At 37.5% G+C, this 21,843-nt stretch overlaps 2 protein-coding genes across 4 annotated transcripts; both read left to right on the top strand.

Annotated features, from left to right (window-relative positions):
- Positions 1–199: 199 nt before the first annotated feature.
- On the top strand, positions 200–4,916 carry LOC113079041 (doublesex- and mab-3-related transcription factor 3a). Its single transcript, XM_026251227.1, has 2 exons — positions 200–2,412; positions 3,604–4,916. Exons 1-2 carry the CDS (start codon positions 2,031–2,033, stop codon positions 4,560–4,562), a joined length of 1,341 nt encoding a protein of 446 aa, XP_026107012.1. The 5' UTR covers positions 200–2,030; the 3' UTR covers positions 4,563–4,916.
- A 4,068-nt stretch (positions 4,917–8,984) lies between these two features.
- LOC113079050 (doublesex- and mab-3-related transcription factor 2-like) lies at positions 8,985–12,039 on the top strand. Of its 3 annotated transcripts, none has more exons than XM_026251246.1 (4): positions 8,985–9,174; positions 9,417–9,800; positions 10,039–10,141; positions 10,636–12,034. In XM_026251246.1, exons 2-4 carry the CDS (start codon positions 9,462–9,464, stop codon positions 11,715–11,717), a joined length of 1,524 nt encoding a protein of 507 aa, XP_026107031.1. In that variant the 5' UTR covers positions 8,985–9,174; positions 9,417–9,461; the 3' UTR covers positions 11,718–12,034. The 3 variants fall into 3 exon arrangements, with proteins under 3 accessions (XP_026107031.1, XP_026107024.1, XP_026107040.1); XM_026251239.1 differs by having other exon boundaries at positions 8,986–9,174; positions 9,438–9,800; positions 10,636–12,032; XM_026251255.1 differs by lacking the exon at positions 8,985–9,174 and adding an exon at positions 10,284–10,348 and having other exon boundaries at positions 9,498–9,800; positions 10,636–12,039.
- The last annotated feature ends 9,804 nt before the right edge of the window (positions 12,040–21,843 follow it).

The raw sequence follows: 21,843 nt of genomic DNA on the forward strand, positions 1-21,843 counted from the left end.
TTGTCCTCTCAGCAGTACTTAATAAAACGATCTTCCATTTAATGGATTTAATCAGTAAAAATGTCAGAAAGAAAGACCGTTTTAGTTTGTTTTAGTATGTTTGATTTGTATGCTTATTTCATTTTATTCATGTTTATATCTCACACGAGACTTAAATAAAGCATTAGTAAAGAATAATAGTTAACAAATAAACGTTTACTCCTTTAACAGCATCTAAACCAATCCTCTAAATGTTAGTGCATGTTCACCTCTATTCTCTATTTACATCAATCATATTCAACATCAAAACTTGTATTTTACATAAAAATACTTTTAAATAAAAAAAAACTTGGAGATTAAGTGTAAAGAATTTATTTATTTTAAATGTATTCAGTTTCTGCAGTGTAGGTGAGACACGGTAATAATTGTATTAGCATTTGTGTTGTCCTCTCTCTCTCTCCCCCCTTGCTGTGAATTCCCCTCGCCATACACAGACTGCATGCGGCATTACCGTCACCTTGAAATTTCATCTGCTATTTTCCAATTAAAAGCTTAATAGCCCTGGAAACCGAGTTCATGTGGTGAAGTTTACTCTGGCCCCCAGTTCTCAAAGTTGTGCAGCCGGGATCCCATTACGTGCTTGAATAAACCCATTTAGGAACAGAAACGGGACTCGAGGGTGCCCGGTGTTGAGTTTCACTGGACTTTAAAAGCGATGGGCATCATTTTAAGAAAGGTGTGCTGCAATTTACACCCTACATCGCGCCTCAAAGTGCATTTAAAGTCTATGAGTGTTTACTGTGTCCACAAAACAAATAGACTTGTTTAATGTAGATGACGTTGCCCAGTATTTTTTTTCCCCTCTGATCCTTCCAGAATTAATTTGGGACACGTCCAAATCATATCTCTCAATTAACTCTTGCTGCATGGCGGACTATTCAACATTTTTCATGGGAATAAGTCAAAAGCTCATTCAGATGCAAACCACCATATTATTGTCGCCTGTTTAATTCGAATTCACAGCGTGCGGTTAAACTAAATGCCAAAGTGGTTGCAGGATTTTCATGAAAAGCGCACAGCAGTTATGTGAATTCTTCTCCACATTCCCAGGTAATTCTTGAAATGACTGCACTCCTAGAGCCTCATATGAGGTTGAAAAATTGCTGTGGGTCCGATATTAGAGATTGCTTTGTTTATTTTATTATATTCTCTAGATATTTTTTCTGCAGTCTAAATAGCTACTGTTAAAACCTACAGTATATCCTGAATTAAATTAAATTATTTATTTAAAATATTGCGAATTAGGCCTAATCAATTACTTTCATTGGGGTCGACGTTTTAAGATTAATTTGTAAGTCATTTTCGATATTGCTGGGTTTACGACGCCACACATTTATACAAAAATACATTGTTTGTGATGAGAAACTGAAGGAAATGTAAAAAGTGTTGCAACCGCCCCCACTCTCCCCTATTCTACTTGTTTTGTGTGCTTGTTAATGTGGAATAAAATAACAAATTACAACAGTAGCTTCTGTTGTTGATGTACCATCCTGTACTACAGTAAGCGCTCGGTTATAAACTTACAAAAATGATCTGACTAATAACTTTTGTGGTTAATTAAAAACGTTTTAAAACAGATATTTGGACAATAAAAACGTTTGAAAACCCTTGAGGCTGTTATGTTGACTTCCTTAGGAGGGCTTCAAGCTTTCACAGATTAGACATGGGGCTAATTAGATGTTTTTTTAAATGTCAAGTGGCAAGATATTGCTCAAAATTCTAATTGTAAGTTGGAAAAAAGCGAGACTTCCTCTCTCCATCCAGTGTCAGGGGAATGTAAATTGCTCGTGACCGTGATGTGAGAACAGAAGTTACTCGTTAGTGCGTGTCAGATCGCCTGATGCACTTGTTTATTGAGGGGCGAAAGGTGGATCCTCGACTTAAAGAGTCAACACCTCTCATCGCGAGTGTAGCGAGCAGCAAAGGCACTGTTCCTCTACACCTTATCTGATGCACTTGCGCCTCTGGCACCCCTGGAAACCACTTGAGAAATGAATGGCTACGGATCGCCCTACCTCTACATGGGGGGCCCGGTGTCCCAGCCGAGAGCGCCCCTCCAGAGGACCCCCAAGTGTGCGCGCTGCAGGAACCACGGGGTGCTCTCCTGGCTGAAAGGGCATAAGCGTTACTGCCGGTTTAAGGACTGCACTTGCGAGAAATGTATTCTGATAATCGAGCGACAGCGGGTCATGGCGGCTCAGGTGGCGCTCAGGCGGCAGCAGGCGAACGAGAGTTTGGAGAGTTTGATCCCCGAGTCTCTGAGAGCGCTGCCGGGCATCACGATGGGGAGCGGGGAGCAGAGTGCGACCCCACGATCAAGCGACATAGACCTGGGCTGGAGCTCAGACACAGTGAGCCCTAAACCACCGCAAGGTAATCGCTTATTTTGAAACCGTTTACTCTTTAAAACTTTTAGCGTTTTAGGAACACAGAAGACAACGCATTTAACGTCTTGCATTTAGAAACATTCTTTCAAAGTGATAATAATTCGTTCTTTTTTATTATAGCCTAATTATCCTATTATTTTTATTGTTGTTACAAAATGTAGGCTATTATAAAACTAAATAGAATTATTTTAACCGAGAACAAGACTGAAGTTTAAAACCATAGTACACTCTTAGTATATAACTTACGTTCACAATTATATAATAATAATATCCTGGAAATATCTTTGCAGTACTTTTAGAAACAATCTTGTTGTGATGATGCAAAATGGCTGGAAGTAGCATATGGCCTGTTTTCTTAAACCGGCAAAAATTATCTTAATAAAAACTGTTATTATTAATTTAGTTATAATTAAAAATACCATTTATTCTTTGTTATTGAAATTTTAACCAATACAAACACGTTTATTGCAACAAAAAATTTATTCAGCCTTTGCGTTAGATTCGTTAGATTAAAATATCTACAACCCAATCCTAAAGGTTCTGCTAAAATATTTAGTCCGAAAACTTTTAACAGAAATATTTAAGACAATCCGACATGAAGCTGAACGAAACTACCACCATCCGTGATCAAACTCGAATAGTCTGAAACTGAAAGATTATAGTAAAGACATCACAGGTAATAGTGTAGCTCCTGTCGGTCATTTCAGGGGAAGGTCAAGCTGAAATGCAAATTAAGGTAAAATGTTTCTAAAGTAATCAGTTTGCAGAACTGTAGTGAAGTGGAATCGACTAGGTATTTTTCAGTGCCATGCACCGCGTCAGCGTTTTTATGTGACGAGCTAATAAAGTCGCGCATTATAAATCACAGGAGTGCTGACAGATCACGAGCCTGGATGTTGCACTTCTAGTCTGCAGAATCAGACAATACTTTGAGTCGGAATTTTAGCTGGAAGCTATTTTTAAGTAATGCCAGGCTCTAAAAGATTAAAACGCTTGTTAACATTTACTTAAATTGAGAGTTTTATAATCATTTAGACAATTCTAATTATAATAAATTATTATAATCAAAATTATAAACAATTATTTTGCTGCAGCATCACTGTATTACAGTCTTTCATTATACAGTATAGTAGTATTCATGAGGTCTATACTGAGGTGTGTGTGTGTGTGTTTTCAGACCTAAATGAGGAGCTGTCTGGTGGAGAGAATGGAGGCAGTTCCAGTGACAGAGAACCAGAACCAGCCAGCTCCCCTGAGGAGTCCAAACCTAACCTGTGTTGCACCCCTGACACCTCAGACTCAACTTCCCAGGTTGAGGAGTCCCGTATTGGCCTGTCTAAATCTTGCACCGACCCAGAACCCAAAGCTGACAACCCCAAATACTCCCCTGAGCCCAACATCCTCATCGAAGGCCTCTCAGGCTCTGTATCTCTCCCTTTCAGCCTCAGGGCCAACCGGCCTCCACTGGAGGTCCTGAAGAAGATCTTCCCAGCCCACAAACCAGCAGTCCTGGAGCTCATCCTTAAAGGCTGCGGTGGGGACCTGGTCGGAGCCATCGAGATCCTGCTCTCCAGCCGTTCTACGATGAAACCAGAAAAGGTCCTGTCAGAGAGCTCCGATGCCCTGGTTCTCCCCTCAAACGGCCACCTCTTTGAGCACCAGTTGAGCTCGTACCCAGTCTCGTCTTCAAAGTGGTCGGTCGGTTCGGCCTTCCGTGTTCCAGATTCCCTGCGCTTCTCCGCAGAGCCTTCTGCTGGAGTTGTACCAGGCTCTCTTAGCATGCCGCTCCAGCACGGTTTCCCCCAGCCGCCTCGATACCCCCTCATGCTGAGAAATTCATTGAGCCGTGGCCAAGCTGGGCCCTTCATGCACAACGATGTGACTCTGTGGAATACCATGACATTACAGCAGCAGTATCAGCTGCGCTCACAGTACATCCCTCCGTTCTCAGGCCCCTCAGCCGGAGTGATCCGCAGCTCACCGCTCCTCACCAGCAGGCCCACCGAGGAACATCGAATCAGCATCCAGGAGGAAAGCTGTCCTGTCATTGCCAAACAGAGCATGTACGCTGCAGATGAGGAGTATGATGAAAGATCTGACTCCTCAGACTCCAGGATCTTGAACACTTCTTCCTAACTCCTAAGCGGTTTCAATAGATGGATGGAAAAAAGCACTGAAATATGTTTCAAATGGCTTCTTGAAATGATACAAAAGAGACACTGCTCATCTAAGAGCGCATTGAAAAGATAAACAGTGCATTACTTGAGGTATTGTATTTCTACCAAATTTGAGGTTGTTGTGCCAACTTAATCATGTGTGGAATAACATTAGCTTTCATTTTGGGGGGGAAATCAAGGTAGACTTAATATATTTGAGTGATCTCTATTTCCACCTTGCATGAAATGTACCATTGATAACAGTTTAATGTAGAAATATTCCAGCAGTCCGGCATGTAAAAGTATGGCAAATAAACCTTCTGTGTACTGTTACTGTGTTTGACATGTATTAGATCTGCAAAACAAAACAAACTCTTAAAAATGAAAAAGTAGAAAGAATTAAAAACTTTTTTGTTTAAATCTTAAAATCTAGAATATATATATATATATATATATATATATATATATATATATATATATATATATATATATATATATATATATATATATATACATTTTTTTTTTAATTCAGTAGCAACTCCTTAGAATAGTAAATCTAAAACTTAAAAGGATACCTTGCATTTAGTCCCCCAACAATTCAGTACTCTGCCTTCTGCAAAGAACATTAAAGCAGTAAGTACAGCTGTAAGACTGGCCATATCTTTATATATATATATATATATATATATATATATATATATATATATATATATATATTAAGTCTACCACTGACAATTCTAAATGAACCACTCCTTAATTGTTTATCATTCATAATAAAATAACATATGCTGTTTATTGTCTGATGACGTAAATGTGAAAAGTGTGATTATAAAAGCAACACAACGGTATATTTTTATATTTGGAACAAACTATTTTAAATGATTCAATTGATTCAAAATTAGCTGACTGCGCCATCTAGTGGACATTCTTAACAATTGACAATTTCGTGTCTGGCAGAAGTGAAGGGAAGAGGAATTTGCATTAGTCCTAGAAACGTAAGCCACACACCAACATTAAACGATATGTTTAAAATGAATTATTTTAATGGGAAATATCAGGATGAAATCAAATAATTTACAGTAAATATGATGTTAATCCATGTTTAAAAAATATCAAAATGATTCCATCATCTTTTCGTAAATTATATAATTCGTTATTTATTATTATTATTTATTACGGAAATATATTTCTGATGCCCTGTTGCCTCCAGTAAAAGTGTGCTGTGTGCAGAAATGCCACACTAAAACAATAATGCCTCTGTCACCTCGTGATATGGCGTCTTTAAGTTTTATAATATCCTATCTAGGCCTGTAGCCTGACATAACTAGTCCTAGGTTATATGTTAATTATGCAAATGCAAAACATTACTCAGGTTCTAATGTAGCTATAGGCCTACTGTCTTACATGACAACTAAAACATTCATTCGAACTAAATGGCGTTTTCTTGTGACTTGTTGCTTATTTAAGACACCCGTTTAGGTTTCATAGTGTTTATAAACGTACAATGTGATGCTAAACCAGCGGTCGCTCGAGTTTGCAGGTGTTGCAGTTCTATTTTACACATCTGTTGACTTAACCGAGCGACAGCTTTTAATGCTGAGATTTGAATTTGTGCCTCTAAGTCAACAAGGCCCTGTGTTCTTGTATACATCAGCCCGACAGACAAATTATGAGTGGTAAAGCATTCAGCAGGTTGCACGTGTTGCCGATCCATCAAAAGTCTTCAAATGCTAATTAACATAATTCAGTGAACTCACAAATCTCTAGTCTACCCTCCGATCAGGTTACACTGCAGTGTGTAACGTGTGCCACACCCTCGACCGAACCAGAAGGCCTGTCACTTGTCAAATAAATATCCTCGAATGTAATAAAAAAAGAGAACTATCAAAAAAACTAAATCCTAAACGAAGCAGGCTACAAACATATATATAGCCTAGTCCTCGCTTTTCAACACAAGCTAATCAGCCAACAAATGTAGCCTATGTAGACTTGAAGAAAATAACGGGATGGCAAGGAACCGAGAAAGACATTTCTGGGAACCTTAATAAAACAACCACTTGCGTTGTAGGCTATTCTATAAATCTTAACGTATTGAGATCGCTAAAAAAAAAAAATAAAGACATTGCGATTTTTCTCCGTTTGGCATTGTCATGTGTGTTTAGAAGAAGGAAAAGGAGAAGATCAAAGCATTCCACATGGGGAAATTGCACCCTGGGTAGCACTTGGGTTTGCTGGTCGTAACCTTGCTAATAAATTAAGAGGAAAAAAGGGCGAGTGCATAAGCTGCACCTGCACGCCAAACATCTTCACCACATGTGTGTGAGAGAAAAAGAGATGAGACAGCAAGACCAGACAGACATTTAACCACACACAGACACCCACTTACATCCTAAATAAAAATGTGTTGCCAAATCCAACGTGATCATTTCCATGGATCTAGCTTACGATTTTTTTTATAATTAAGTTTTAATCTTCACATTTGGTTATATGAGTAGGCTTATATTGGTTTATCGTTTTTAATATAGGCCTATAAATAATATATAGCTACAAAAAGAATCATGAATGTATTGACGGTAGGCGCCATTTATTTTTTAAAAGAACGAAAACGAAGCTGTTCTGTGCATTGTATTAGAAGTGGTGTCGATGATTCAGCTGACTCAATATGAAAAAAACAAAACAAAAAAAAAAAACAACAACAACTCAAAACATCTGTCCACCAAACGGAATATAGGTTTATTTCTTCATGCTGAAAATAACCATAACGCGTTCAATAAAGTCCATTAGGCTATTATTATTATTTGTATTAATAGTAGGCATAGTATTATTTTAATTATTTAATATATGTAATAAAAATAAAAACATTGTTACATGCGAGATCATTCGGCTATAGTTCATATTTAAATGTCGACAAATTAGGGGACAGACATTTTTTTCATGACCTACAAATTACGCAGGACAATAATGTGGACAAAATACCGCTCTGGATTATAAAGCCTAAAATTGTGTGCAAACTCCAGCCACATATTTGTTGTTTATTTAAACCAAACAAGCTTTACTCTCCCACGTCCCGCATAAACTGCTGCAAACCCATCACGAGCTGTAGCTGGGACAGACATTCTTCAGTGTCAGTTGATTTTACTTTGTTTTGAGAAACATCACACGTGGTAAGTCGATCGGAACAAAGAGAATTGTGTTTTGTGTAGCCTTCCCGCATGCTTAGTCAATGTTTTTTAAGTAGCCTATTGCTTGTTGTGTCAACTATCATATCACGCTCTATCTAGAGCTGAAAACTGTGAAAATGCATCCGTCAAGGGTTGCGCACTGTCACCTGCAACTCAGAAAGATATTAATTGGTGTAACAAGAGATCTAGTGTCTAGTGAACAGTCAAACTAATTTGTCAGACAACCGCTCCTAATGATTAAATTATAAATTGGTCTATCGGAACTTTAATCTTTGTGTGTAAAAAATATAGCTAACGTAATGTGCCTAAAACAGACAAAACATTTTTTTTTTTTAGATGAGTAGCGTGCTTTTATTTAAAAAATGAATTCAGTGTTTTAAGATGTGATGTGTTTCAAGCTAAAAAGAAAAAGAAAAAAAAGAATACATTAATGGTCATGTCTTATTCATAGTAATTGCATATATAATATTTATAGCCTATCTTAAACCAAACAAACAAAAACAAAAACACCTGTATGGCAACGCTGTTAGGCGCATTTGAATAAAAATGAAAATCCAGCGCCAGTTTTTGCATTCACCAGCTGTAATTTGAATATTGTCAATTAGTGGTTACTTTAGCCACTGCAAGGACATTAACGAAATATTACAACGTAACTTGCAAAAACGGTTTTGCTATAGAATTAAACATCATAATTCTGTTGTTCAAACAGCCAGTGCATGGGCAGTTAATATCTAATTTTAAACCGATAGGCTAACAATCACGGAATATGAACAAGTGAACTGTTTTCCGCCAAAGTTTCAAGATTGTATTTATTTAGTATTTATTTTAATTAAATATCCTTTTATTAAATAGCGTGTCTAAGCTGGAATGGCCTAATTATTCAATATAACATAGCTAGTAGCTACTTATTAGTAGGCCTATTAGTAAAAAATAAGAATGAGTGTGAGCCACGACATGAGGGTTTGAAACTAGACCTATTAAACAGCTGGACCCCCATTGTTCTCCGCGATTAATTGATGGTTTCCTAGGACTGTTTTATTTGTAACTTCACCCCATTAACAACTTTGTTCAGAGAGTGATTCCAATTCCAGCCAATGGGGAAGCTCCGTTCACATCAAGCCAATCGGGAGATGCTGTCACAAGCCGTCTCCTGATTGGCTCGTTGTGAGCGGAGCCTCCCCATTGGCTGTGACAGGTTTGCTGCGCGGATCTTAGAGTTGAAAGGCTGAGAAAGGCTCTCATCACATCTCAGTGACAGATCAGGTAGAGTGAATGTCGCTCACTGATGTAAATGTGAATGTAGCCTAGTTTCCCCTGAGCATTGCTTTTTTGTCGCTTCTCAGCTCTGGGGTCTAGTCTTCTAGAGACTGTTGGATATCCACTCATCCCTTATTGGTCTTCCTTGGCAAGGTATGTGTCTCTAAATCTAAATACACCGTAACATATCAAAACAAAAGTTAAACTGGTACTTCTTTTAAAGTCAAATCTAAATTACAACCTGCCGTACTGAATTCATTAAACATTTTCAACTTATCTGAATTAGCTGATGCAAATTTAAATGAACTCTTTGAAAACACAAGTAGAAATCACAGTAGCATATTAATTTAGATGTTAATCTATGAAAATATTGATTATATTAATAAAATAATTAGAACTCTTTTTTTTTCGGACAGCATCTATTTACCCGCGTCCTGAAAATGACGGATCTTTCTGGCACGGAGTTTGAGATCGACGTGGAGGGCCTGGAAACGGAGAGCGATGATCAGGCGGTGTTCTCCGGCACCGGGGAGGACGACTCGGGGACCAAAGACGACGACAAAACCAGCCGCTTAAACCTCGGCTCTGGAGACCAGCGCAAACTGAGCCGCACTCCGAAATGCGCCCGCTGCAGGAACCACGGCGTGGTGTCTTGTCTGAAGGGGCACAAGAGGTTCTGCCGGTGGAGAGACTGCCAGTGCGCGAACTGTCTGCTGGTGGTGGAGAGACAGCGCGTGATGGCTGCTCAAGTCGCACTGAGGAGACAGCAAGCGACAGAGGTGAATGCAATCAGAATAATGCAGTTCTGAACAGGCCATTTGGACCATTTACTGTTATTAGTAGCAAACTGAGGAAACTAAATGCAAGGGTAAAAGCTGGAGAAAGTGGAAAAAAATGTAGTCAGTCATATCAAGACATTGCTCAAGAAAACAAACAAAAAAAAAAACCCACAAACTGATACAAGATTACCAATTTTTAGAGTAAGATGTCTTACAACTATGTATCATTAAATTTCAGGACAAAAAGGGAATATCCGGGAAGCACATACCGGTGGAAAGAAGAACTATATATCAGCGGCACATTCGTCCATCAACCATGCTGGCAAAAAGTATTTTAGAAGGTGGGTAAAAAAATATTAAATGCACAAACTGAAGACTCTTTCCTGATTTGTATAAAGCTGATGGTTGTTCAGTCTGAACTTTCACCTTTTTTTTCTTCTTTCTTAAAACTAATTTTACTCCTCTTTTTTCCTTTTCTCTCAGCCTTTCTTGGACTTCTGTCCATTTCAAATTAATTCACTTGGTCCCTCTCTGGATATTTTCCCGGAGTAAGCTTCTCTCAAGTACAGCACGCTTAACTTACGCATAATTATATATATATATATATATATATATATATATATATATATATATATATATATATATATATATATATATATATATATATATATATTACAAATTGTGCATGATATTATTGATGCTCAATTTTAACCAGCCCATGAAAAAAAACAAAAAAACTTTGAAATTAATTAAGAAATTCTTAACCCAAAAAGTGGAATAAATCTTGTCTGTTGTTATATGTTAATAAAACCAAATTCATCTTCTTCACTGACAGGATATCGTCCAGTTCAGAACGACCCATTTCTGGGAGCCAGTCCTGCTCTGCCCCCTCCTCTAAGCGACCGCATGAGGAAGAGACGAGCCTTTGCCGACAAGGAGCTGGAGACCATCATGCTGGAACGAGAATATAAAGAACGGGAGCTTCTCGAGTCCAGCCAGTCCAGCTCTGCCTCGCTCTTCCTCCCTGGTAATATGGTCCATGCTGCTGAGTATAACTCCTACAAGACGGCCTTCTCATCCTCGTCGGCCTCTTCCACGGGCGAACCTTCTCCCAAAGATCTCTGTGGATTTCTGCCCGGCTGTCTGGATCTCTCCCTGCAGTATGCTGCCACAGGTGGGACGACAGCTAACATGGAGCTCATCTCCTCCAATGTGAGCGTAGCGGCCACCTACCGCCAGTACCCGCTCTCACAGCGCTTCGTAATGTGGCCGCGGGGCAGCAGCGGTATTAGCGATGCCCTGTTATACCAGCAGTGTCTCTTGAACGCCACCGCAGTCCAGAACTTGAAACCTGGAGCTGTTTGGGATCCAAAGATGATGACCTCAACAGAAAGCCACCCGCCCGAGCAGGAACCTGCTGTGTCCAGGCTCGAGGGCTCTCGCGTGGCTCCAGAGCCGTGTGATCTCCAGCCGGGGCCCAAAGAGGCTCAGACAGGACTTGGTCAGAGCGGAAGTGCCCGTTCAGCCTTCTCGCCTCCTAAGAGGGTGTATGGACAAGCATTTCCTCCACATGCAGGAAGCCATGAGCATGTGATCAACAACATGAGCAAAGACACTGCCAAGCACACACTTTCTATGAAGCTCAACTCCTTCCATTCTCTCATACAGCAGACACTCAATGACAAGAATCCAGAGAAGAATGGGCCATATTGTAAGGAACTGCTGGAGGAAGCGGCAAAAAAGTTCAGGGAGGGTACAGCTAAAGACACAGTGGGACTTAAAAGCTCTGAAAGAGCAGGAAAGGACCTTGTAGCGAAGCCGTGGAGCACCAAGGTCTCCGCAGGAGAGTCTCTGTCTTTCTCAGTGGAGGCGATATTAAAAAGACCTGCACTTTCTTTAAACCGGACATCCCAGTAAGGCTTCCTGTAAAAAAAATAAAATACTAAAAGTACTTGCTAATTTTTTACTGACTGTATATTTATTCACACACACATACATATATTTGGAAATTTACCTGCGAAAAGACAGAAAAAGATTCTTATGCAGCATCTAAAACAATCTGCGCCGCTTTTTTGACACGTCTGTATATATAAAAATGTACATACCATTTCAGACATGCATGTTGTACATTAAAATACATCATAATGTGTGTTAAAGTATTTAAATGTTAATTTTGCAAAGTGTCAATAAAATAAAATAAAATACAAGATTTTAAGATGTCCCATGTTCATATATTATTTTGTAACTGTGATATTTTCACAAAGCAATGTGTTTATATTAAACTCTCTCTCAGGCCACCCATGATGTAGACGACTTACATCAGTGCAGTAATGATCAATAATATTATTTTATTGTAGAACATTATAATAGAACAGGGAAAAAAATCAATACTAAAATAATATAGGACAATTATAATGACTTGGATCAATTTTAACAAACAAATGCTGCTTGTGATTTTCATGCTTTAAATTTTGGATTATTTAGATCCTGAAGGGTCCAGTTGCATAAACACAGCCACTGTGTTAAGCTAGTGTTAAGTCTTAAGAACTAGTGTGACCAACTGGCATTTAGCCAAGTCGTGTTCAGTCTTAAATTATAGGTTCAGATTAGACAAATCTACTTTTTTAATGTAACTGACTTTAAAAAGTTATGACCAGTCTTTTTTGAAAATTTGATTACACTTAATGACTTATCAAAGGGTTTTTAGTAGTCGATCGTGGCTTTTACAGAATAATAGCAACACTGATTGTTGTTACTACATTCTAGCCAATATAAATATTTGTATATAGTGAAACTATATTCCAATTCAAAGTTCAGTTATGCACAGGAATGCCGTTTTTTTGTGTGTACATTGTTATAGAAGTGATAATTTACATTGGCCAATATGTTTATAGAGTATCTGTGTGTGTTTATTCCATTTTATGTGCAAATATTGAGCGCCCGCTCAAGACATTAGTTATGTCTGCATGTATCACAGATGTCGTTGATTGTAACACGAGAAGTCCATAAGTCGTAAAATACTTTTTACAATTCATAAAAAAATAAATAAAATAAAAACATTTAGCTTTAGCTGACATCAGAAAATGATGGCCTGTGCAGAATTTGTATTCTATAGATGATAGGTTCAGAGATTAAAATCAGACAGCTAAATGGAGAAAACTAAGTTAACAAATGATCTTTTGCTACATTAATGCTTGTGTCTGAATTCATTCTCTTATGTGTGTTTTTTTTTTTTTTGTCTGACAGATAAAGTAAAACTACATATACATGACCTACAAATGATTGTGAAATAAACTGAAATAATAACTGTTTAACTATATAAGACTGAGACATTATATAGTTTTAACAATCATTGCTCAGTTCTTTGGTTCAGATGGAATAAGTTCTGGCTTCAAATGGAACAGCGAATATTTTCAAGAAAGACTTTTGCATGATATCTTCTAAAACGACAGAGAAGCTAGCATGAAATTATAGATTGACTACAGCTGTTCTGCTTTCTTAGGAAGAATGTAGATCTTCAACCCTCAAAACATCTTTCTAAGATGATATGTTTCAAGAAATGATCACATCGTCTGTGTCACTAGTAGCCCACATAGCAGACGGACTTGGCCCAAATGTGGCCTCAAGCTGGCACTGCTGGCCTCCTGTCGACAATGGCATGTACCCTTTCAGCCAGAGCTGGGCCATGTGTGGCAATGAAGTAACGCTGGGGATCAGGCAAACAACATGAGGCTGATTGTTGGTGGGAGGAGTGTGGCCCAGATCAGTCCAGTGATATGTGGCCCAAATCATATCTGGCAGCATATCATGTGACCCATGATAAACAAGATATATACAATATTGCATGATAATGGTTAAATTATCATATACATTTTAATGAAGTGTAGTATTGTCAAAATGTAGTCTTTGAAATGGCAAGTCAAAACAGAATAAAACATTATGATTTAAGAATTAAGCAAATCAGTCAAGTGCATGAAAACAGTACTTAATTATAATTTTATTACATTTTATAATATTACTCTTGGTACAAATAATCTTAGAATCCTTACATTAAAAGAGAGAGAGATCATTTAATCCTCTGTATCTATGTGATGCTTGGTGTGAGGAACATATCCAAATTCAAACCATCCATCAGCGATATGTACCTCTTTCCTCTGTAGTAACAATTAAAAAATTTGCCGTTAAGAAGTTTTACAACAAGTTTTACGGCATCGATATCAAACGCTCAGTGGCTCTCATCGGTTTTGTCTTAGATTGCGACATGCCGTGTTTCCGGTGATGCGTGTTTTGAATGAGAAACGCACGCCTTGAAAGAGTGGATCGGGATAGTATTTTCAGACCCATTTTTCTTTAAAGCATGTCACAAAATGAATAATGACGATTATAGTAATACACAATTCAAAAATATGAAACATTAAGATTTTGTATTTCATCTGGGCTATATAAGGCTCATGTGCGGCTCAGATTTGGGGATTCTGGTTTACTTAAGGATGAGAACTGAATCTGTTTTGGCCCAGTTCAGGGCCAGTTAAGGGTGATTAACTGGATGGTTTTGGCCCATCTGTGGCCCTTGTCTTAGTCCAGTTTCTGGGCCACTTCAGGGCCGTCATTCTTTGTGGCATTTGTGCAGAGGGAAAAGTGATTGTTTGGCCCAGATCTGGGCCAGAAGACATTTGCTATGTGGGAGGTTGTTCTGTGCTCCTTTTACCCACTATCTCTTCACTTATTTAATGTAACTTTCCTTTAAAAACCCTTGCAATGTGGAAACTGGGTCAGTAGTAATGCATCAGAGGATAAGATGTTTATATAAAATACAGTGAAGCCAGTGAGGGTACATAGATGATTGTAACAGTAGGACACGGGATCTGCTGATGTCATCAAAAGTCATGAGCCCTGTTCCCAGTGTCAGATTTAGCACATTAGTAAAGTGCCGTCACTAGCATTGCCAGCATGTTTATTCAGTAGGCCCTTATGTCAGTCCAAGTTAACCTGTCTGTTTAAACACTGTTGCTACTGTAGCACATGAGGAAGCCAGGTCAGCTTCTGTTAACACTGGCTGCATGTGCTATTGTTTACCCCTGCTGTTCCACATTTACATTTCCTTAAAGGAATAGTTCACCCAAAATGAAATAGTTTGCTGCTACTTTAGAACAGAGTGAATGGGTGCCGTCAGAATGAGAGTCATAGCTGCTTATAAAAACATTAAAATAATCCACAAGTAATCAACATTACTCTAGTCCATCAATTAGTAAAAAAAAAAATAGTGATGTAGTTGTTAGAAAGTGGTTTGAATGCTTATTCTAATGGCACTCATTCACTGTAGAGGATTCACTGGTGAGCAAGTGATGTCATGCAAAATTTCTCCTAATCTGATCAGACTGAGAAACAAACTCATCTAAATCTTGATGTACTTTAGGTAAACTATACTAAAAGGCAGAGTTTGGGAGTTAAGTGTGATAACGCATTTCACATGGTTTTTACTTGAGAAGCAAAATTACACATGCAATCTTTTAAGCATAAACCTCACTAAGCGTAGTTAGATTTTAGCTTAAAATATGTTAATGGAGTAAAGGGGAAAATACAAACTAAACTCTATTTTGCTTCTCAAGTAAATGTATTTTATTACAAGAATGTGTGGATATTTTTGTTGGAAAACCAGGCAAAAATGCCATTAAAATGTTTTGTGCACTGTTAATAAAGCAAAGAAAATGCACGTTTGTCTATTTGCATTGCTGCACGGTTTACACCCAAAACATTTGTCTGTCCAGAGTAAGTAAGGACAGATCAAATTGGGCAAGCCAAGTCAACTCACACCTTTTTCCCCTCTTGCACTCGTTCCTCCCCAGGTGCAGAACAAATCCATCTCTCAATCTGTTGGCTTTGTCACCTCAGTTACACAGCACACTTGCCAATGCCATGCTGCTAGACCATGCACTTTTAACACATATTAAGCCAAAGAGCATGCAAACCTTAAAGGGTTAGTTCACCCAAAAGGCTGTGTTTTACTCACCCACGTGGAATCCTAGGTGTATATGACTTCTCATACACATATGACTTCTTATAATCCAGTCGGAGTTATATTAAAAATCGTCTTTGATCTTTCAAGCTGTTTAATGCCACTCACTGGGAGTTGCATGCATCAGTCCAAAAGAAGCTAAATGAAAAGCGCCCATCCATCCACCCCCCCTCGCAAAGCTCCGGGGGGTGAACAAAGGCCTTCTGTAGTGAATCAATGTGTTTTTGTAAGAAAAATATCCATATTCAGAATGTGAAAAATCACTTTAATCGAGCTTGGCAGATGACTTATGAGGTCAGCGTTGCGTATTCAACGCTTAGAAGTGACGAACGTGGAAGCGCAGGGGAGACAACAGTCACTAAAATGAAGTACAAAACAAGGATTTGTAAATCATCAAGGATTTCGATTTAAGCCAAGAGGAGACTGGTTTTCCTTTGCTAGAGTAAGGAAACTTAGCTTCATTTGTTCCTGTAAAACAAACGTTGGTTTTCACGAGACTCACCAGCACATGTGCAACACTGACCCCATACGTCATCCGCCTGGAGCTGCTTCAGTGTACAACTGTTGGCGCAAGCTACATTAAAGTAATTATTACGAATATTTGAATATGGATATTTTTCTTAAAAAAATGCATCTATCCACTACAGGAGGCCTTTGTTCACCCCCCGGAGCTTTGTGAGACACTTTTTTTTTTATGGATGGGCTTTTCATTTCACTTCTTTTGGACTTGAAAGATCAAAGATCAATTTGAATATGACTCCAACTGATTTGTCTGAAAGAAGGATGTCATATATGCCTCTTGGGTGAGTAAAACACAGCCTAATCTTCATTTTTGGGTGAACTAACCCTTTAACATGGAGAAGTCACAAGGCTACAAGGTTATTTTGACAGATGAAATAAATGGCCTGCTGTAAATTTTCCATTGGCTTTCAGCAAAGCATGAATGAAAAGGGTAGGACCCCAGTTTTGTTACCCTCATTTCAGTACCAGCAGCTCTTCTGTGGAATACCTGCGAGGCAACTTTTAACATAATAAGAAATGTGTAGCACTGAAGTTTTTTTTCAAATTTGCGGCTCTTAATTACCATGTTTTCTAAGCCGACAGCTGATGAAGACAATGCAGGCAGTTGAAGTTGTATCTGCTCGCACACACATATACTACCATCATCCTCTAGGTTTCCATGGTGGAACCCTGTCAGGCAGGTTTATGTCATTAACACCTGTGGGATGTTTTTCTTTTCCCCTCTCTGTCAGTGTTTCACCACATGTTCAAAAGTCTTTGTTTTACAACACTCATTGTATTCTCCAATAAATACACAACAGCTGAGTATATCAAGAGTGTCGCCCCTAAACAAGCAATGCTGAAAATGGCACCTCCCCTCTTTCACGACAGGTTCATAAAGTAATCAGCCAAAGTGACAAGAAGGGGAGCGTGTGAATTTTTTAACAGAGTACAACTGAATATCACATTCAGACGTTCATATCGAAGCCAAGCCATGTTTGCGCTTGTGGTATTTATTCAAAGGTATTATTTACATGGATCCAAACAATAATACAGTACCGACCTCCTCGCTGTGCTCCTGCTTTTAAGCTCTCGCTTTTCGTTGTACTCCGTTCGCAACATTTCCAAGACTTTCAAGTAGATAAGCAAATCGCCTCAAGTTCAATGCAAATGCTTGTAAATCCAAATGCTTGTGAAGCGCGGCCTGTAACAACATTTGGTCTTGATCTGCTCTGGCTGGCCTTGGCACGTATGTCTATTGCATGTTTTTTGTATCACTTATGTGACTGTTATTGTTGCGGGACATTTTGTGTGATTTTAGCCTCAGCGTTTTGTATTTACAAGAGCAGCAAACTATCTTCTGTGTCAAGCAATGCATGGTCTTAATTTGCTTTCTGAAAGGAACATGGAAATAGTATGGAAATCCTCGGGGAGAGATATCAGATTTTACTGCAAAAGTCATTTTCGAAGATCTTTGCTTACGCTCACTTACAGTGTCCTTCCAAGAAATCAGAGCAGAACCAGAGAGGACAACATAATCAAAAATACTTTGACCTTTCTGTGGGTCAGTTAGATTGAAAATCAAGTAACTAATGAATTTTACATGGTAACAACAATTATATTAAAAAAAGAAGAAAAGAAAAAGAAAGAATATCATGCATTTTACCCAACAAAGGATCCTGATGTTTCAAATCTTTCTAGAAAATATTAAACAGCACAACTTTTACAGTTTAGATAACAATACGCTTGATCAGCAAATCATCATATTACAATGATTTCTGAAGGATCATGTAACACTGAAGACTGGAGTCATGTCAGCTTTGCCATCATAGGAATAAATTACATTTATATAAAGCATAATATATTACATGAAATAAAAAAACTAAAACAGTGATTTTAATTGTGTAATAATATTTCACAGTAATACTGTTTCACTGTATTTTTTTATTAAATAAATCCAGGCGTGGTGAGCATAAGAGACTTCCTTCCAAAACATTTTAAAATCTTACTGTGACCAAAACGGTAGGATTCCTTCCAAACAGGGGTTTTAAATTACAGATCTTAGAAAATGTCCTGATCATTTAGTTACATCATTGGGTATTCCTTTAAATTATAATGGAATATATTTCTAGGTCATTTCTTTTTTTCAAACACATGTAATGCATTCAGTGAGGAATCATTAAGAAGTCATTAACAGAGGGGCTCAGCTCCCATGGGGGCTCCCATATGGTAGCTTTGCTAAAGGAGTTATCACCCATTATTGGAGTCCAATGAAAAAACACAGCTCTGTTTTCCCAGAGAGCATGCTGCTGGCTCCCAACTCTGCCCACAAACCCTCAGCTAGGGGGTTAAGAGTCTGACCCTTGAGGCTACTTGACATTTGCCCTGGCTGTGGCTCTCTGAGTATTCTTGGGGTACTGCCTGCTGGGAGAGAGCTCTCGCTTCCCTCACACAAGCAGCCCAAATAAAGTCTTGCTGAAAGATCAGGTGAAGGGGAAGAGATTACACGTCAGGTTAAGAGTGGGTGAGAGGCAAACACAGGATCCCATGATGAGAACATGAGGAGGCTCTGAGGGAGGAATGTACACAGGGGATTATGTTTGGGTTTCTTCTGGGGTGGTTATTGTTCAGTGGCAACGAGTTGTGAAAAAGGAGGGTGACACATGAAAATGAAGAAGCTAGTTTTGCATATATATATATATATATATATATATATATATATATATATATATATATATATATATATATATATATATATGTGTGTGTGTGTGTGTGTGTGTGTGTGTGTGTGTGTGCTTGTATGATTGAGGCTGAGTTTTGAATAAAAACTAATTTTTATAAAAAAAAAATAATATAAATAAATACCATCTTAAAATAAACACATAATACTCATCAAGATAATTTTTTTGTAAAGCTGATCTGTGTGGGAAAAAAAACTACAGAAAATATTTAATTAATTAATAATAAGTACTTTATTAACTATACATTTTAACTTTAAATTAAATGACATTTTAAAATGCAATCAATGACCTAAGTAATACAAGTTCTGAACATTCACCTTATACTGTAATTATATTTTTGTCAAGTGGATTGTTTATGTGCAAAAATAATAGAAAATATATAATTAATAATGAAATAATTTTATTTTAACTTATTTTAAGATGGTATGACCTCTGAACACATCCACACCATAATCACATTTTTGTCAAGCTGATTTATGACATACAGTAAACGATCTAAAATAACAATTAAATAATAATAATGTTTAAATTGTAATAAATGATAATTAAAATAGGAAATAATAAAATAATAAATAATAATATTTATTTAGTTAGTTTAGCATGGCGGGTTTCTCTTTTCTGCAATCTTATGAAATGTCACTCTCACTTTCACTTCAAACAATAGGATCCTGTTAAACCTGATAGCCATTGCTGCTGGCCACGTTAGCACATTTACACATCAACGCCAGCGTGCTAGTCTGGCAAGATGGTAGCTTGCTGTTGCCATGATGGCAGATATCCAGTGGAGGACTGACAGAGGCACTTTTAACAAGAAAGTCACTGAATGACTTCTTTTGTGAAATGCTGCTCATAACGCAACGCACTACTCCAAGTCATGAACACATTTTGAAAGTCATTAAAGTAGGTTCCTTGTACAAAGCTTGACAAAGAAACTTGTTTGGACACACAGCACAAGCTTAACCTTGCTGGAGGGTAAAGACTGAGTCGTTGCTACTCTGACACTTATATAGTCTATTTAGCCAACAGTATGTGCGCTAATCTCTGTGTTGCCATGTAAACACAGATTGTTTCCTGCACAATGTTGTGCAATAAAACTGGTTCATACCTTTGAGCCGCTCTGAACATTAGGGACATGATGTCTAAATACCAGCCAGCAGGGGATCTTATGACGATCCAAACATCTGCAGGCTATTTGATTAGACACAACAGGCGCAGACTGACCACTATACCACTTTTTCAGTTTTTGGCCACAATCAGCATGGGCTGACCACTACAATAGCTGATTTGAATCAATTTGAATAACTCATTATCGCTAATGTGGTTTGGGCTCCTATTATATTTGAAAGTGAAACAGTGAATATTTGCACTGGTCTGGAGAGTTAAAGTCATTTGTAAACGATTAAATTAACTGTGTCTTATTAAACAATATTCTGTGCGTTCGGAAATAATCAGTTTGAACTACACTACCATTCAAAACATTTGGAGGTCGTGAGACTTTTTAATGTTTTCAAAAAGCTTATACCTATGATTTGGTGCTCAAAAAACATTTCTTATTATTATCAATGATGAAAAAAGTAGATGAATTAAAAAAAAAAAAAAAAATCAACTGGATGCATCCTTGCTGAAGAAAAGTACTAATTTCTGAAAAATAAATAAATAAAATTAAATAAAACATAAACTTTTGAGTGGCAGTGATTATATAAAATTTTATGTATATTATTCAGTAGGTGTGTATATATATATATATATATATATATATATATATATATATATATATATATATATATATATATATATATATATATATATATATATATATATATATATATATATATAAAAAATAATATCTCCAAATATCAGCTTGGAAAAACTAAGAAATTGTGTGGCTATCAAAGCCAAGAGATATACAATTAGAATCCCATTGCAATGTATTTCCTTACTATAACTACTCTTGTAACTGCACTAAAGACTAGTACAAGATAACTGTAAGTTATAAAGAGCAAATACTGTTATGACACCCTGTATCGTCTCAAAATTCTCAAATGAAATTCCTTTGGCTCCACCTGTTTCTTTTAAGAATAAATAGCAACGGTAAATATCTTGATTTGTGTGCTGTGTCTAATGCTCTCACTGAAGGTCTTCACGTAGCAGAGAAGTTAGGTGTGATGAGCTGTCACATCACAGATATTTAGATTTACGACTCGGGGGAAGACTGCACAGAGAAGCCTGTTACTAAACTGATCCATACCATATCTGACAATGAGGAAGAACTGTGAACATCTCATGTTTCCCCCTCCATCCAGCTGGCATTTCCTGGGCTCCTCTGAAACTGTGCCGTCTCAAAGCCAGCCAGTACTATGATGCATTTCGAAAAATGATTGTAATACAATAAAATAGTTACTTCAAGAGTTTGGTGACTTTTATTAATTGCACGTTTGTAACTGTGTGTGTGTGTGTGTTATTGTATTACATTTTTCAATTAATCAAACTGCCAAAAACCATTTATGATTTAAAACAATACATCTATGCATTCCACTGCCAAAATAGCAAGTTGGCATTTTTTCTCAAAAATGTAAGGATTGGATTCTCGAGCACAACAGTAAAAACACACTCCACTCCTTCTTTATATATATCCTTTATATATATATATATATATATATATATGTGTGTGTGTGTGTGTGTGTGTATGTGTGTGTGTGTGTATATCATTTGTATAACTTTTTTTATTTAGAACATTTTACAAATATACTTTTGTAAAAAAAAAAAAAAAAAAAAAAAAAAATTA

This window comes from Carassius auratus, chromosome 5 (genome assembly GCF_003368295.1).
Source record: "Carassius auratus strain Wakin chromosome 5, ASM336829v1, whole genome shotgun sequence".
Lineage (NCBI taxonomy): Eukaryota > Metazoa > Chordata > Actinopteri > Cypriniformes > Cyprinidae > Carassius > Carassius auratus.

Excerpts from the sequence above, each read along its gene's own strand:
- LOC113079041 (XM_026251227.1), top strand. The coding sequence starts at position 2,031 with ATGAATGGCTACGGATCGCCCTACCTCTACATGGGGGGCCCGGTGTCC. Across the intron at positions 2,413-3,603 it reads GAGCCCTAAACCACCGCAAG|ACCTAAATGAGGAGCTGTCT; the intron begins GTAATCGCTTAT and ends GTGTGTTTTCAG.
- LOC113079050 (XM_026251246.1), top strand. The coding sequence starts at position 9,462 with ATGACGGATCTTTCTGGCACGGAGTTTGAGATCGACGTGGAGGGCCTG. Across the intron at positions 9,801-10,038 it reads GGAGACAGCAAGCGACAGAG|GACAAAAAGGGAATATCCGG; the intron begins GTGAATGCAATC and ends ATTAAATTTCAG. Across the intron at positions 10,142-10,635 it reads GGCAAAAAGTATTTTAGAAG|GATATCGTCCAGTTCAGAAC; the intron begins GTGGGTAAAAAA and ends CTTCACTGACAG.